General features: G+C 41.1%; 1 protein-coding gene across 3 annotated transcripts in view; it reads right to left on the reverse strand.

Annotated features, from left to right (window-relative positions):
* The window catches only part of prrc2b (proline-rich coiled-coil 2B), a 30,410-nt gene that overhangs the window by 1,904 nt on the left and 12,414 nt on the right, over window positions 1-16,092 (reverse strand). For 2 of the 3 annotated variants that reach the window (XM_047372211.1, XM_047372210.1), the window contains exons 5-29: window positions 15,520-15,583; window positions 15,206-15,349; window positions 13,018-13,331; window positions 12,786-12,910; window positions 12,543-12,706; window positions 11,008-11,095; window positions 10,750-10,918; window positions 10,015-10,357; window positions 9,719-9,897; window positions 9,336-9,531; window positions 9,031-9,235; window positions 6,343-8,340; window positions 6,054-6,217; window positions 5,821-5,936; window positions 4,479-4,623; window positions 4,254-4,330; window positions 3,814-4,101; window positions 3,564-3,662; window positions 3,209-3,398; window positions 3,021-3,118; window positions 2,821-2,942; window positions 2,459-2,699; window positions 1,637-1,804; window positions 1,167-1,457; window positions 715-924 (exon numbers count right to left, since the gene is read on the reverse strand). In XM_047372211.1, coding sequence (XP_047228167.1) covers window positions 715-924; window positions 1,167-1,457; window positions 1,637-1,804; window positions 2,459-2,699; window positions 2,821-2,942; window positions 3,021-3,118; window positions 3,209-3,398; window positions 3,564-3,662; window positions 3,814-4,101; window positions 4,254-4,330; window positions 4,479-4,623; window positions 5,821-5,936; window positions 6,054-6,217; window positions 6,343-8,340; window positions 9,031-9,235; window positions 9,336-9,531; window positions 9,719-9,897; window positions 10,015-10,357; window positions 10,750-10,918; window positions 11,008-11,095; window positions 12,543-12,706; window positions 12,786-12,910; window positions 13,018-13,331; window positions 15,206-15,349; window positions 15,520-15,583 — 6,198 coding nt within the window. Of the gene's footprint in view, window positions 1-690; window positions 925-1,166; window positions 1,458-1,636; window positions 1,805-2,458; window positions 2,700-2,820; window positions 2,943-3,020; window positions 3,119-3,208; window positions 3,399-3,563; window positions 3,663-3,813; window positions 4,102-4,253; window positions 4,331-4,478; window positions 4,624-5,820; window positions 5,937-6,053; window positions 6,218-6,342; window positions 8,341-9,030; window positions 9,236-9,335; window positions 9,532-9,718; window positions 9,898-10,014; window positions 10,358-10,749; window positions 10,919-11,007; window positions 11,096-12,542; window positions 12,707-12,785; window positions 12,911-13,017; window positions 13,332-15,205; window positions 15,350-15,519; window positions 15,584-16,092 lie in introns of those variants that run through there. The other variant, XM_047372212.1, reaches the window with a different exon arrangement.

Genomic DNA, 16,092 nt, shown 5'->3' on the forward strand with positions numbered 1-16,092 from the left:
TAAGGTTTCACTGCATTAGTAGACTTAATTATCCAGAAGGGATGTTTATTATAAAATAAAAAAATGATTTTCTCCTACGTGTTATTGTAAAGGATGTTAATTGTTCAGTTAATCCAGATATTGGAAATGAAAAACATCTAAAGTGTTATTTAAATTTCAATCTGAATTCTCTAAAACCAGTATCAGGTATCAGAAATAAAATTATTATTTTTTTAAAGACCGGAAATTGGACACAAAAAAGATCAGTGGATCTCTACTGATAAAATAAATCTAGGTTTTATTTTAGGTCACAACTGCCAGAAGACAAATTAGCTTTTCACAAACACTTTACCACAGACTAAAAATGAATCAGTAATATAGTTAAAGCAAAAGAAAGTACAACAAAGTAGCCTAAAAAACTGCAATGATATCTGATCATATCTTAACTATGCACAGGCACTGCTTAAATGAGATGGATTGATAGCATTTAATTTAACAATTAAAGATTGTTGCCGTTACAACGGGAGAAGGAAAGTCAGAAATCCTGCACATTTTCATATGAATAATTCAGACAAGTTACTAGCATTAATATGAACTCCTGAAAATAATACTAAGCCAATAAAAACTGGTCTAATTATTTCAAGTCAAAAGGAAGAAAAATACAAAAAGCATTAAGAGTAGAAAAAAAGAAAGTAGAATAAAATAAATTACCTATATTTATAGTGGGTGGCTCACCTTCATGCCATCCTCTGGCCCTTTGACTGGGGGCTCAGGGACTGAAGGAGGGGTGGAATGGGAGGGGTCCCGGCCATGATTGGGGTAAGGGGGGGAGCGGATGATGACGGGCTTGTTGACCTGCATGACAGGTCTCTGAATGGGACTGGGGAAAGGGCCTGTGGTGGGGGGTCGCATGTGCATTACCATGTTGCCTTGAGCAGGTGATACCTGGTAATCATGAAAGAATAAAGATAGGATAAAAACAGATTAGCTGTGGGAAATAAAAAGCAAATATTTAGTGTTTAGCGAACTTCATACTGTATCTTCAGATATGAATCAAATACTTCAGTGTTTTGTTATAGGCCTTCTGTATTCTAAATATAAAAACCAACAGTTAGGACTGGCCCAACTGTAAAAGATGATTTAGACATTATAAAATATATGCAAACATTAGTATGAAAAACACATACAAACCTGTTGAGTAAAAAGTGTAGGCAGAGGACCCACAGGTCCACTAGGACAAGAAGGCTTCCCACTGGGGCTTGCAGACCCAGGCCTGTTAAGGACAGACACTCATAAAAATTATGTTTAAGAGCAATGTGACACAGTTTAAATGCATTCTTACTTTTATCACAATTACAGTTGAGTTTTATATAATTAGAAAAAATAGCTTCCAACCACCTGTAGGCACCTCCGGCTAAGCCCGGGGAATGATTGGGCTTGTCGGAGAACTGAAATCCTTTCATTTCCATCTGTGAGCTCTAAAAATGGCACAACAACGGACAAATAATCAATACACACAATTAACTGGAGCAGAGTGGAGTTTTATCTGTCTAATTTATTTTTTATTTAACTGCTACTGCTTGGTGTTTAAAAATGAAAGGCGATTATAAAATTGTTTAGAACGCAGGATGCGAAACAAAGATCAAATAAGACCCACCTCTCTGCTGCCAGTCATAACAGCAGCCTGGGAGCCTGGTGGGAGCATTCGGCGTGGCCCTCCCACCGACAGGTTCTGTCCTTGTGGCAACTGGATTGACTGAGGGAGGATGAGGTGCTGCTGAGCTGAACCATAGCGCAGCTGTGAGCCAGGAAGGGGCATCGTTACCTGGCAAAATAAAACATTCCATTTATTTACAACAGTACTATTTGTTTATTTTAATATGTCTTCAAAATAAAACTACAGTGCCTTGCAGAAGTATTCATATTAAAGTTGGTGCATAATGATAACGTGGAGGGAAAATACACACCGTTTTAAATTTCTATTGTTAAGTAAAAATCTAAAAGGTTTGGTGTGAATTTTTACTTGGACCCCTTTACTCTGACACCAAAAGTACATTTTATTGTGTTTCTTAGTCGTTATGCTGCTGTTTGTTCATTAATGTTCTAATAGACCTGATACTATAACAGCATCTGTATTTATACTGAGCTTAAATAAAACATTGGTGGACAACCTTTAACTATCTAAGTGGCAACTGAAGGCAACTGGTTGCACTACATTTTTCTTTTGAGGGATTTTCTTTGAATCCCACACTTTTCTGATTTCCATTTGAAAAATCTTTGAAAATTATGCATTTTTTTCAACTTTATTATTACACTTTACTTTATGTTGGTTTATTACATACATGCTTTAATACAGTGAAAAAAGGTTATTATTTATAATACTTTTGCAAGGTATTATACTTGCAACTTGAGTTTACTCGAAAATCTTAAGTCATCAAAAGCATTTCTGTTAGCTAGGGTGTTACCAAACTGAGTTCACCTGAATGAGCTGGGAGTCCATCAGCTGGGAAGAACCCATACCAGGCCCTTGGTTCATCTGACTGTCGTAGACAAGCTGCTGGTTGCCGTTCATAGTCTGGTAGTGTGAGCCTGACTGTGGTTTCACCATGTCTGACGGCTGCATGCCAGGAAAAGCTGAGTAAGGACCTTTAAGGGGGGTCCCACCAGACAGCACCATAGGGTTGGGCTGAGACAGGTTGGGGTGCATGTAAACCTGGGACCTGCATTGAGGAAGAAAGACGCCAAGCATAAAACTGGATTTTAAACCCCTTAAATACAAGAAAGAGACAAAAATGGGAAATGACTGTGTGGTGGTCCATGAAACGTTTTAGCTTCAAGTACCTGAAAGGAGGGATGGAGTTAAACAACTCTTGCGACTGAGAGACAGGCAGACCTCCACGAAGCCCCAACTGAGCCTGAAGAGATGTGTGTAAAGAGATGGGAATCTGCTGAGCTGCTGCAGCCTGAACGGGCGAGAAAGTGTAAAATTACAACAACCTGTTGATGCAAACGTGTGTGTAAGTGTGGGTTTATTTTTCTACCTGTGGATAGGTCTGCTGCTGGGTCATGGTGGGGGGAACGAGGCGTGGCTGACTCTGAAACACATGACCGTCCATATACAACGGAGGAATAGGATTACCTACGTTAGGGTTAGAAAGAAGACACTATTGAGTTCGGTTCACAGAGACTGAGCCATTGGGAAATAATTAAAACAAAAATAAAATTCTACCTTGCATGGACATGGAAGGTGCCACTGATGCAACAGGCATTGGAGGCATGGAAACTCCAAAAGAACTATAGCTGACTCCAGTGGATGAACCAGCACTACAGGGAGGCTGAGCACCTGAAGCGCCGCCACCGGGGGAGCCTTGTTCTGGGAGAGACTGCGAGTTCTCCCAGGCTTTGCGTGCCGACTCCATCTGCGGAAAAAGAAACAACTAAAGTAGAATTTCACACATAAAAACAAGCTTTAGCTTTTATAACTCAACAAATCTGAACTGTACAAACAGGCTTAATATATTGTTAATTTAATACATGAAAAAAAGACATGTTGCTTTCTTTATATACAAATAAAATTCAAATACCTTGAGTGTGAGGTCAGCAGTAGGGAAGATGGTATTGAGGCTAATGCCAGGCTGCAGGTGGTTGGAACGCAGCATTGGGATGTTCTGATTAAGAGATGTCTGTTTTGGAAAGGTTTATAATCAATATTTTGCACCTTCATGAAAAAAATCAAAATCCTCTTTTCCACATAAAATCAGTCAGAACTCAGATTTATTTATGCTGGTTTTCCCAATCCTTAAAATGTCTGGATTAACGTGTCAAGTTACTCACATCAGTGCTAAGTGTATCCTGAAGCTTGTTAACAGGATTGGAGACGGGTACGGGAGTAGAGCCAGGCGGTAGGCTAAAATCTGAGTCTTTGGCACTGACACCAAACTCAATAGGAGGCACAGGAAGTACACTGTCCACATGGAGATCCACACCATTTACTGGTGTAATTGGGCCACCTTCTAGCCTGTCAACACCTTCTGAGCCCTTGCGGTTCTTCAAGGAACGTTCATTACCGATAGGCCCTGGTTTGTGCAGTTCTTTACTCTGTTCCGGACCAGCATCGGAATCCTGGTGGAGAAGGTGATGTTATTTTAAAACTACTACAAGGGATAGCTTTATCTTAAAAGTGATCTATTAGTTGACAATCAGCTACACATACACCACACAAAAATTGAGTGAAAAACAGAGTAGCAGTTTGTTTAGAAATTGCATTGCACTACCTCAGAGTTGGGTTCACTCCCAGTGTAAGACACCTGTTTAGTCCATGAGTCTCCCCCTGAAGACTGCACAGAAAGAGCTACAAAAGAAACAGGAACACCACAACAAACTTGGTGAAGAATACAAAACAAAAGACATTTCTACATCGCTTTGGTCTCCTCATTCAACATAATATTGTTCGATTAAATAAACATGCAGCTGTTAATAAAAAGAAAAACTGGTACTACCTGAACTGTTGGTCTCCCAGATTTCAGTTCCTAGATTGTTTGGTGAAGAAATTGCTTCCTCTGTTTGCTCAAGGCTCATACTTCCTTGCTTTTTGATGAAGCGTGGCGGTATCTTGGAATTGACTGTCCTGTTCTTGACCTGCACCTAAACAAAAAAGCAAAGTAAACACTTTTAAGCACACATTACTAATTCTCATCCTAATTCTAGGGGCCCCACCCGCACACCCTGACCAGAATCCTCGTCCAGCAGACGACCTTTAAAGCTTCTACTGCAGGTTAGAAATGCAGCTGCTCACAACTCCCACTAACTCATCCACATCCATCTCTCTGACAGACAAGCTGCCCGTCCACCAACCACCCCTCCTCTCCTGTGACCCCCTACCCAAATTTAAGAGCTCAGAGGTAGATGTAAATAAGCTCTTTCAGCGTCAGAAGACCAGCTCTGGTGAGATCATATTCACTGAAGGAACAATTTAATTACAAAGTTCAGCCACTTTAATGAATAAAAGAATTGACTTTTGCCAACACTGACTAAGGCTCTGAATAAGCTTCTTATTCTCTGCAGAGAAGGGCCATTATTTTCCCCTCAGCTGCTAAACTGAAAGATATGAACCAGAAACGTCTTTGGTAAAGAATAGTAAAGATGGGAGAGCCTCAGGGAAGAAAAAGGTGTTTGCATTGTTTGTTCTGGATATCTATCACAATACAGTAGTTGAGACTATGTTCCGTTTGCTTTTTCGACCTACAAAAACCATTGAGGTTAAATCTGATGTTGGCTATATGACCAACTGCAGACATTTGTAGATCAATTGTTCCCCCAACATCACTGGAGAGCTTGAATCTTAACATTTCAAGTGAAGCCCGGGGGGCCCTCTGTAGGCTTTTGTGCGGCTCCTGACCACAATTCAAGAATGGAGCAAATCTGGCCTGCAAGCACAGACGGTTGATGAAGAAACCTTTTATATTTAAGGGCGAGATTTTCACAGACAGACGAAATCTTCAAACTATGTTAGGTACAAAATCTATTTCTTTTTTATTAAACACGTTTCTGCTTTTATTCTGATTTTGTAGCAAGTGTCCTTTTTATTAGGCCAGTCATGCAACAACCTTTCTATGTTTTGGATCAACAATGATAAATGGATTACACAACTATTTTTATTTCATTGTAATCTGCATGTTTAGTATATTACTGAGCAGATAAAAACAAAAAATGTCAGAATTTTATTTTTCAGTTTTCATAAAAAAAAAAAACATGCTTTCAACTTGATTTTGGCCCTCAAGGCATAAAGTTTGGACACTGATGAATATCATTTTCCATACTGAATTTCTGATTTGAACTTACAGTAGCTCCCTGTTCTTTTCGGCGCCTCTCGTCTTCCTGTGGGCGCCGTTGCTTTTTTGACAAGGCATCCTGGTATCCTTCTGGATCCACGTTTTGTCCCCCTGCATCAGTATCAACTATACAAAAACAGTGAAAAGTTATCACATTATCACTGATAACGTGATTTGTGGATCTGACCAACAGGACAGTTTCAACAAGTTTAATATCTATCAACAGAAAGCAAGAAAACTCACTGGGGTAGCTGCTGAGGTCGTATTGCGTAAGAGGTTCAGCAAAGTCCGTCTTGACAGGTCCTGGTTTCATTTCCTTGTCCAATTTCTTTCCTGTGAGCTCACAGGTCTCCCTTTCCTCTGGTGGGGGTTCTAAGCTGTAGATTGGGCCAGACTCATCTGGGCTCCTGCAGATGTAGATACAGAGGCAACATAGAAGCATTTCAAGTTTGTCTGATGCCAACAATAATCAAAAATCATAAAGTGTTACATATGTCCAAAACAAAGGTGGCATAACAAAAATTTGCCTAACCTCTTGCAAGAAGTCCCTCCGTTCTGCCAACTGTCACTTCTGTTAGAAGAGGAAGTGGAGGGTTTTTCAGGGGTGCGTACCATCTTGCTTGGCTCTAGCAGTGACGGCTCTCCTTTCCGGTTCTGTCGCTCAACCAGCGGTCTCTGACTAGAGAAGCTTCTTTTTGAAAGCTCCCTCTTCTCTCCAGAGCCAGGTTCACTGTGACCAGAATCTGAGGGAATGTCAACTTGTCCCTGCACAGCCATATTGCCGCTCCCACCCTGCTTCAATTTCCAGTCACCAAAGTCACTGTTGTCTGATCCCGTCTCCCATTCTTCTGTCTGACCATGCTGGCTGGTGTGTCCAGAGAAGTGTCCACTGGGCCAATGGTCTTCTCCGCTGCCTTTGGAGCGAGTTGGCCAAGAATTTGCAAAATCTCCGTTAACATACTCATCGCTTGTCCACTGGTTTGAACCCGGTTCCCGCTCTTGACGTAAGCGTCGGAAACGGGGAGGTTTGTCTTGACGTGGGGGACGCCGCCTCCTTAGCATCTGTCTATCAGGGTTGTCATTCTCAAAGTAGCATTCTCCTTCACGGTCCTCCCTGCCATTTTCTGTAAAGGAGCCTGAAAATTTAGAAGTGTATTTAAGAGCCTCGCATTCTACTGGAGGTCTGCGGGAATAAGTGACCTCAGCTCCAGGACCATGACCATTCTCTTGCATTGAGCTGCTGAATTGGGGTCCACGGCCCCTCCATGAAGAAATGTCCCTCGACCCTCCAAAGCCTCGATTGTAGCTGCCTGTTGTGTTCAATCTGGGAGGCAGAACACGACCTCCAAAGCCCCTTCCCATCCTTCCCTTTTCTCTGTTATCTGAGGCTGTCTGGTCATCTGTGTACACCTTGTTGGATCTCCAAGAGTCTCTGTCGGCCTTACGAACTTCACCAGACTCTGTGTAACCTTCTCCGTTTTCAGTTCCCTTCTGACGCCTCCTCTTGGGAAGTTCTTCATACTCCGATGCTTCGCTTAAGGTCTCACTGACATTTCGTCTACGAGGTTTGCCTCTCTGGAACTCCTCAACCTTTAAGATGTCCCTAGTTGGTCCTCGACCTCTAGCAGATCTCTGAGCACCACCGCTGTTGTTATTATAAGCTCCTCTAAGGTTATCCCCACCTCGGCCACCGCGGGTTCCGCCTCTGGAGCCAAATTCCCTGAACCCTCGACTGCGGCCTCTACCTCCACCTCTGACAGAACTAAACGCTTGTTCTTCATCAATGAAAATCCAGTTATTGCGCCGTGGTGCCTGAGGTTCTCGATTATTTTCCTGGCCCTCTCTAAGTAATTGGCTTCTGCCACTGCTCAAGGTTGTTTCCTTAGAGAAGTCATCACTGTGGGTGCCAGGAGGCCTGTCTGTTTTGCTGAGAGCAGGTGAGTGGCGCTGCCTCTCCTCAGGCTGTTTCTCAACAACAGGTGATGCTGGACGCCTATTACTTGTAGGCTGGTTATCTTTCTTCAAATCATAAACATTAGTGAGAACTTCTTTCTCCAGCCGATAGGGGACAGGCTTCTCTTCAGGTTCAGGTTTAGGCTTTTCATTTTCCTTGTCCTCCAGTTTGAGAGCCTTAAGAACTGGCTTCTTGATGGGCCCAGTTCTACGAATTAATGTGCGTCCACTATTCTCAGAAGCCTGGTTGACGCTATTGCTAGAACTAGCTTCAGACCAGTGGCTCAGGGAACTGAAGCCTCCTCCATCCATCTTCCAGTTGTCCTTGGACCCATCTAAGGTCTCATAAGAGTCAAGACCATCTTTAAGATGTTTGTCTCTTGGGTCCTGCTTTGGGCTTTCACTCTTCTGATTAAGGTTTGGAGCAGTTGTGGGAAGGCCTGCGTCATAATGTTTGCGTTCTTTATTCGAGTCTCGGCAATGGTAAGCATTTTGGGGAAGATCATCATTGTTGTGTGTCAAGCTTTGATTAGTCCCATCTTCAAAAGAGTCCCGTTGGGAAGGGACAATATTACCTCTAAAAAACATTGGACAAAAAAAAAACAACAAAATCAATAATATCAAAAAACACAAACAAACTTTGACAATCTTTTTGAGGTAGGAATAAACTTTCAACATGGTTCCTACGGTGGTTGTACATTTTAGAGTATTAATTTTCCATACTCAAATTTCCATATTTCTTAAATCTTTTTTAGCCAATGTTTTCAAGTGAAAAATGAACTGATGGACAAATGGGTGGACGGAAGAACGGATGCATGGCTGGATGATGGACAAAAAGATGGAAGTGTAGATCAACAGACGGATGGGCAGATTGATGGACAACCAAGTGGATGTATGAGAGACAAATAATTGGAAAAATATTTGCCAAATGTATGGATGGACTGATACATGGACCAGAAGAAGAATGGCCGATTAGGCAAAACCTTTAGACAATGGGAAAGGGAATAGTGCAGAAATACAAAGATTTTTTTCAGAGTTTTTTTTGTCATAATTATCAAACCTAAAAATATTTGACCAAATTCTATACTTTTCTAGACTGCATGGCAACCTTCTTTCAAGCTTTTTATTTATTCTTCAACACTGATTAAACAAAGCAAACAGGTCAATTAGTAACTTCCATCTGAATTTTCTAGGAACTGCATAGTCCTCACTTCTTGATTCAAATATTTTAACATTTAGAGAGATATTTTAAAACACAGCTACTAACCTGTCTCCTGACAGGTCACTATCTGAGGTTTCATGCTGTCTCTGATAAGGTGGAGTGAAGCTGCGTAAAGGGTAGCCATCTTGGTTCCAAACCGGGTACGGCTCAGTAGAAGGGGCCCGTCTCTCTTGGTGTAGGTTGGAATGGCATCCCTCATCGGAGATAGGACTGTTCGGGTGGTCTTGATGAACAATAGGTTTTACCATTCCTGATAGAGCAATAAAAGATGTAAAAATACAGAATACCACACTTATAATGCACCACTTAGCAATGTTTTTTTTTTTTAAATCAACAGCTTTAGAGTTTACCTGAAGAATGAACTGAGCCAGAGTAGTAGTCCACAGGAGAACGTCCTTGTGTCATGCGTGGATCCATAAAAGGTGGCATCATCATCCAGCGAGGATCAAATCCGAGCACATGTGGGGGATAATAGCTCCGCTGGGTATGACTTGAGCTTGAAGTGTGACCAGGCTGCTGCCAATGCTGCATTTTGGGGGGTTGTTCCTACAAAGTGGACAGAACGAACCGTTGAAAAATTGTGAGCAAAATCAAGCCAACTACCTGCAAATTCTAAACATTTACAAGCCTCGAGGCTTTTCACAGATTTTCGAATTCTCTGTCACATTAAGGCTCTGAAAAACAAAGACACAGGGAAAACCAGTTTACTAATGGAGATATGGCTAGTTCTGACCTGCTGCTGGTGGTGCTGTAGCTGCTTTTGAAAGCGGGGTGGAACTGGCTTGGAGGCTTGACGTCCACCGTAGTCTTCTGAAGGAGAGGAAGGTTCCGGGCCATCATCGTCACTGCTGCGATGATGCTCTTCACGGTAGCTATGGCCAAAGGAGTTGACTGGCAGACACTCACTTCCTTCTGCAGATCATCAAATGACAAAAACGAAATCCTCAATTCCTGGTAACGTTTTATAAAAAAAAAAAAAGATGATTTAATGTTTTGGTTCTTTTTTTTAACTGGGTTCGTTTTTCCTACCTTTTGTGCTATACTGCCAGTTTTCACTTTGACCTTTACTGTGTTCCTGGGTTGGAGAAAGTGTGACTTCTTTGCCGTCTACCTCCTTCGCGATATCTTCTGTCTTTGAAGCAGGTCTTTCAGACTTCCCAAACTTCTCATCCAACTTTTTGAGTTTTTCAGCACAGGCAGCTAGTCGCTCCTCACGAGCACGTCTCTCCTCCTCCTCTCGTCGTCTCCTGGCTCTTTCAACGGCCTCAGACACTTCAGGCGACACGTATTTTGCCCTAGCTGGTGCTTGACTCTGAGACCGCTGGTGATCGTCCGAGTCAGTTGGTGGCTCGCTGTGGGTTTTCTGCTGGGCCTAAAAATGGAAAAAAGCAGTTTGAGGTAGAAGATTGATAACACAGGATTCCTTGTTCAAATTTTTATTCATTTTCTGGAAATATCTACATTTCACTAATCAAATATTCATGGAGTGTCTACAAAACCTATGTTATGATGATGAAATGGTATATATTAATTGATTAAACTTGGCATTGGCCAACAGGACTGCAGTTTTCACCTTTTTCTGAACTAACACACTCATTTTCCATTCTGTGTATTTCTGAAAAGAAGCCAAGCATTGGGAAATAGCATAACCAGTATCAAGCCAACAACCATCACAGCTAAACAAGATCACACTGAATTAATCTTAGCCAGCTACTATCAAAAGAGTTAGATCAAAGTGATGAACACTGCACTATGCGTAGTTACCTGACTGTCAGTAGAGAGATATCTGCCAATGGGTTTCCTAGGAGGCTCATGGTGAACATATTGGCAGGAATAATTTTCCTCTGCTCCCTCCTGAGAGTAAGGTGCTTCTCCTGAACTAAGAGAGGATTGGCAGTCTCGCTGGCTCTCTTTCTCCCTCTCCCACTCAGCCCTTGAAAACACAAGTTAAACCAAGAACCCATGAATGAGGCTATGACCGTACATCAGAATGACAACAAGCAATAAAGCAAGAGTTTGTACCATATTTTATTTTTGTCACTAGCAGAGCGATCTTCTTCATCATCACTGAACTTGAGCTTCTCGCTATAGTCAACTTCTTCATGAAGACCTAGAGGGAAAAATAAACCAGTAAAAAGCAATTTTGTCAGCGAATTCGGCAAATCTCAAAGATTTTAGCTTATGTCAAGTAAAATTTTTTCAAACAAGACTTGACAAAAATGCATCTAATCTAATGGCGGCAAGAACAAAACAAAGAACATTAAAAAAGTGAAAAATAAAATCCCTAATACTGTCCTCAGTTGTTTAAATCTGTGAAGTTACAAGAAATTACAGGGAAGCACCCAATAATTTAGTGGATTAAACAGTCCCCTAAATAAATGTCAAAGCAAACGAGGCTTTTTGTTTTGTTCAACCAACACGCTAGATTCCTTTGTGTACATGCCTTGTAAAAAGATGTAAAAATGCAGTCTGTTAACTGAGGGTGTCTTGGACTCTAATACCAATTAATCTTTTATTGAAGGTAGCTGTAAACGACAGTCATGGCTACTGACAACAGGGATATTAGTCATGCCTTTAAAAAGTAAATATTAGTTAATTTTCTACTAGTTACAGAACACCATGGATGGGGGCCAGTTTAGATCATCTTGTCCCAGCCAAGCCGTACGCTGGCCCGATAAAGAGCTCAGACGTACAATTGAAATCTGACATTTTATGTCAATTAGGATTATAAATATAATTTTAGTTTTTGCTTAATAGAAGAATAATGATATTTTTTTTGAGCTAAATATACTTATGCTTCTAATTCTGAAGCTCACAAACTCCGTTTTATGGTGTGTATCAGTGGCGATTGCTCCAAGACTGCAAGGGAAGCTCAGCTTCCCCTAAAATGTCAAGAAATAAGTGATCAAATATAAACTGTCATGTTTACATGTCAGTGACTAAATATGCGCAACAACACGCTCAACGTTTGTTCAGAATCAGCTTCTTATCACTGGTAATGACGCGGCTTTCCTCTCACTCATTCCCGCAGCTTCACAGTGCTTTAAACACAGAGTTCAATAGCGAAGTAAAAATGCTGGGCTTTGTCCCGCCCATCGGACGCTCAGCGTCTCTGGGGGTCTATGGGGGCAGTGGGCTGGCCTCGGCTGGCCCGGACGCTCAGCTTCTGGATGATGATTGGATGATCTGTCTGAGGCTGAATCCTTTTTTGATTGACAGTGAAATGAGCGAATCAGCGCTCTTGAAATTGAGCTTCCCCTCCATTACAGACCAGCATCCGCCACTGGTGTGTATGTAGCCATTTGGTTTTGATTGTACCTGAATGATTGCCGCCACTGCTGAAAAACAACTTTGAGTGGTTACAGAGTAATCTTTAGGATACAAGACATTTCAGAGAGGATGATAAGATCTATAATAATACGAAAAACAAAACAACTGTAATCCAAAGTATCACATTACTGTTCAAAACAAAAACAAAAAAAAACAATCAAGTTCTAATATCTGGTTCCTTTGATATAATGGCTTAATGCTACTACAGAAGAAGGAAAAATACTGACCGGCCCATCCATCCTCACAATCATTGTCGAGCTCATCCAGATCCTTCAGGTCCTCTGGGTTAATAATGGCTGGACGCGCCGGTCTGTCGACGGGCCTGCGGATGGGCTGGGAAGAAAGTCGAGGTGGAGCACGGACAAAGCGGTTCTCTCTTCTTACATCTCCGCTGTAATCACAGATAGAAAAAAAATAACTGCTTGCCTAATTATAAGAAATAACCTTTATATTGTATATATTGTACTTACTTGACAAGTTCAGGTTTGGCATAGCTTGGTCTAAAAGTGGGTTTGCTGTCAAATCGGGCTGGGGTTGCTACGGTGGTAGTAGCGTTGTCAGGGGCTGTAGTTTCACGTGTCTCTTTAGCACACATCTGAAAGGTCAAATTTAATATACGCCATCAGATATCTAGCTGTAAAGCAATCATTTTGGCACAGTATCTCCATGAAAACCTAAAACATTGAGAGCAACTATACTCACAAATGCAGGCAGCATGTCATGGTAGACAGCAGTTGAAGTGTGATGTAGCTGATACTGCAGGGCAGCGGGGACGGCTGGTCTGCGTACAGGCTGGGCAGGTCTGAGGGAAGGCTCCTTGGGGTCGAGGCTCGGTGACGGAGCGGTCACCACACTGGAAGAGGTGGTGCCGGTGGCAGAGGGAGGATGTGATGAGGCCGGTGGCGAGCCAGTCTCACCCAGGGCAGTGATCTTACCCTCAGGATCTGCTGGGAGGCTGAGGGTCAGTGAGGAGGGCTGAAGGTTCCTGCCACCACCTTCCCTCCAACTCGTTACATCTTAAAGCAGAAAAACAGAAAGTTATTTAGGAAGTCTCTACATTACAGAAGCCAAACTAATAATTATCTGTTTCTGATTTGCCTCAGGCTTTGCCTAAGGATAATCCCCTTACATGTTGAAGCAAACATGTGAAAACAAATTGGACATCCAATCAACTATTACATCATTTCAGAAATGTTCATATATTAATGTCCTTAATTACTCATCTCTGGAAAAAGGTGATTTATTTACAGGTAAACAACAAAATGTACCTCATTTTACACAAATGTTCAACAAAAAAAATGTGTATTTAAACTAAGAAAAAACAAGTTAGGACACCCAACTCCCTTTGTAATCAGTGTTTTGGCTGGAATAACTTTAGTGAAATGTTTGTCGTACCCATCTACCAATCTAACACTGATCTGAGAAAAACATCACTCCCCACCTTCAGCAGAGATGTTTAGAGGAGTCTCCTACATGTACGGCCCATTTCATGTCCACTCCACAGCACGTCGGTAAGAACAAGGTCTGGGCTTTGACTAGGCTCAGACCAGAACAGCATTTTGTAATCCTCAGGCAGTCCTTAATAGATTTACTGATATGTTGTGGCAAACTCTCATGTCACAGGATCTAGTTTTTCTTCAGCTTTATTTTTCATATGTTCGCAAATTTCTCTCAATGGGCCTCTGATACAGGGTCGGGTTCATGGTGGATTCTGGAAAGCTGTCTTTGGTTTAACCCAAACATGTCCACTGTTTAGTGGAAGAAGACTTTTTCTATGTTCTCTCTGGTAAACTTTAGTCTGGCCTTCATGTTTTTATTGAGCAAAGGTTTTCTCCTTTCACATGTCTCACTAAAGACTACTAGTGGAATCTGATTGTACATGCAGGCAGTGTCAGATGAACAGTAGCAAGATCCTACCGTTTTGTGATCACATTGTAGAGTTTTTGGAAAGTTGTTTCAGCATCTTGAGGTCTGTTTGGACTGCCAGACCTGATAATGTTAGTATTATTGCATTTTCCAGAATACTGGATACTGCTATTTCGTCTTTTTAAAATGTGAAAAATTGAAGACTAAAGGAATTGCAATGCTTTTAACTATCGTTTATATTTGAGAGCACTACCTTATGTGCAGTTAAAACAAGTTTGTATTCTTTCGTGGATATTGTTTAATGTTTTTCAGTAAAACAGGATTGGAACATTGAAGGACTATTGTGACCCTATAACACCTGCCAGTATCAATTATAAAAAAAATTGATATCGGACAAAATCAGAATTGGCAGGTCAGGCTGTTTAAATATCGGTGATATTTAAAAAAACAAAAAAAATCGATGCACTGTTCATTTTTATGTTTTAGGAGATCTGGAGAATATATTCAATCAAATTCTCTATGGTTCTGGACTCAAGGCATAGCAGCATGTTTACATTTATTCAACCTATAGTTTTGTGTCAGTTTTACGTTTACCTGTTCATTCGATCTGGACTTAAGGTGGATACATTTTTACTTTCTTGTAGAAAATGTGTACAACCTAGAAATAAGTTTAACATTTGTTTTACCTTTATGTGAATTCACAGAAATCGTAAACCGCTCAGGTTCTCTTCGTTCTGCAAGTCTAATATTTTGGTTTAAGTGATGACTTATTTAAAGATATCACTTATATTTCTCTGTAAGTTTTTGAAAGGGATTTTTGGGTTGGTGTGATAAACCCATTTTTTCCAATAATATGACATAATTCTGCTGGAAGGAGCTGGAACCAGTTTATGAACCAAAAGTTTAAAACCTTGACCTGAGAGGGTCTAAACACAAAGATGTCAAACCTTCCAAAGAGTAATCCAAAATATATTGCTTTCCACAATCAGCTTGTTTAGAGCTTGAAAGTAACAACTACGCTTACTCTGGGGGCGGAGGCTTGGTCCGGGCCCATACGACGGATCGAAGCCGCTTCTTTCCTTGCCAGCTCTGTCCTGTTCTCCAGCTGCCTTCAGGGTGGGAAATTCCTCGTGAGAGAAGGGCTGAAGTCGGTTTAAGGCCCTTGAACCTGAAGTTAATAAAATATATATATAAACCAAAATGAGATTTCTAGATTTTAAGGAGGAAGGTTTGACAGCACAATTTGTCATAGACCCTTAACTACTTATTCTTCACACCAGAATTAAATCAAGCAGGTCACTTCATGTTATTCATACATGATAAAATAAAATCGCTCACCATCTTGCTCTACTGCCTTTCCATTTAGCTGGGCCCATTGCTTTGGTCCACCTGTGTTTGTGTTCTGTGAAAAATAATAAAATTAAGATCATAATCCAAGTCTTATTGGCTTTTGGGGTAAGAAGGGAGTATTGTTGAGTCTACGCAAGAACTCGAACCTGTAAACAAAATTCTGCTCAGCTTAACCGTGTCTAAAATGCAAGTTGCAAAACTAAACCAGAACCAGCTTCATTGGCCACGTTTGTGCACATAAACAAGGAATTTGACTTTCGTTCAACTTTGTCCTTAATGTACCGTAAACTCCGGACTACAGAGCGCACCTGATTAAAAGCCGCATGCTCTAATTTTAGAAATAAATCTAATTTAGTACTTGTACAGGCCGCACCGGATGTTAAGCCGCAGGTGTCCCACGTTGTAATGTGATTTACACAGAAAGATTTTACACGTGAGGAATTTTTAACTTAATCCGTATGGTAATATAAACAAATGCATATTGCAAATGCTTTTTTTTCTAACAGTGGTTAATACGGCTACCTTTAAATAACATACGTTATCAGCAACACACAAATTTCA

Source organism: Girardinichthys multiradiatus, chromosome 8 (genome assembly GCF_021462225.1).
Source record: "Girardinichthys multiradiatus isolate DD_20200921_A chromosome 8, DD_fGirMul_XY1, whole genome shotgun sequence".
In the NCBI taxonomy this organism is placed as follows: Eukaryota; Metazoa; Chordata; class Actinopteri; order Cyprinodontiformes; family Goodeidae; genus Girardinichthys; species Girardinichthys multiradiatus.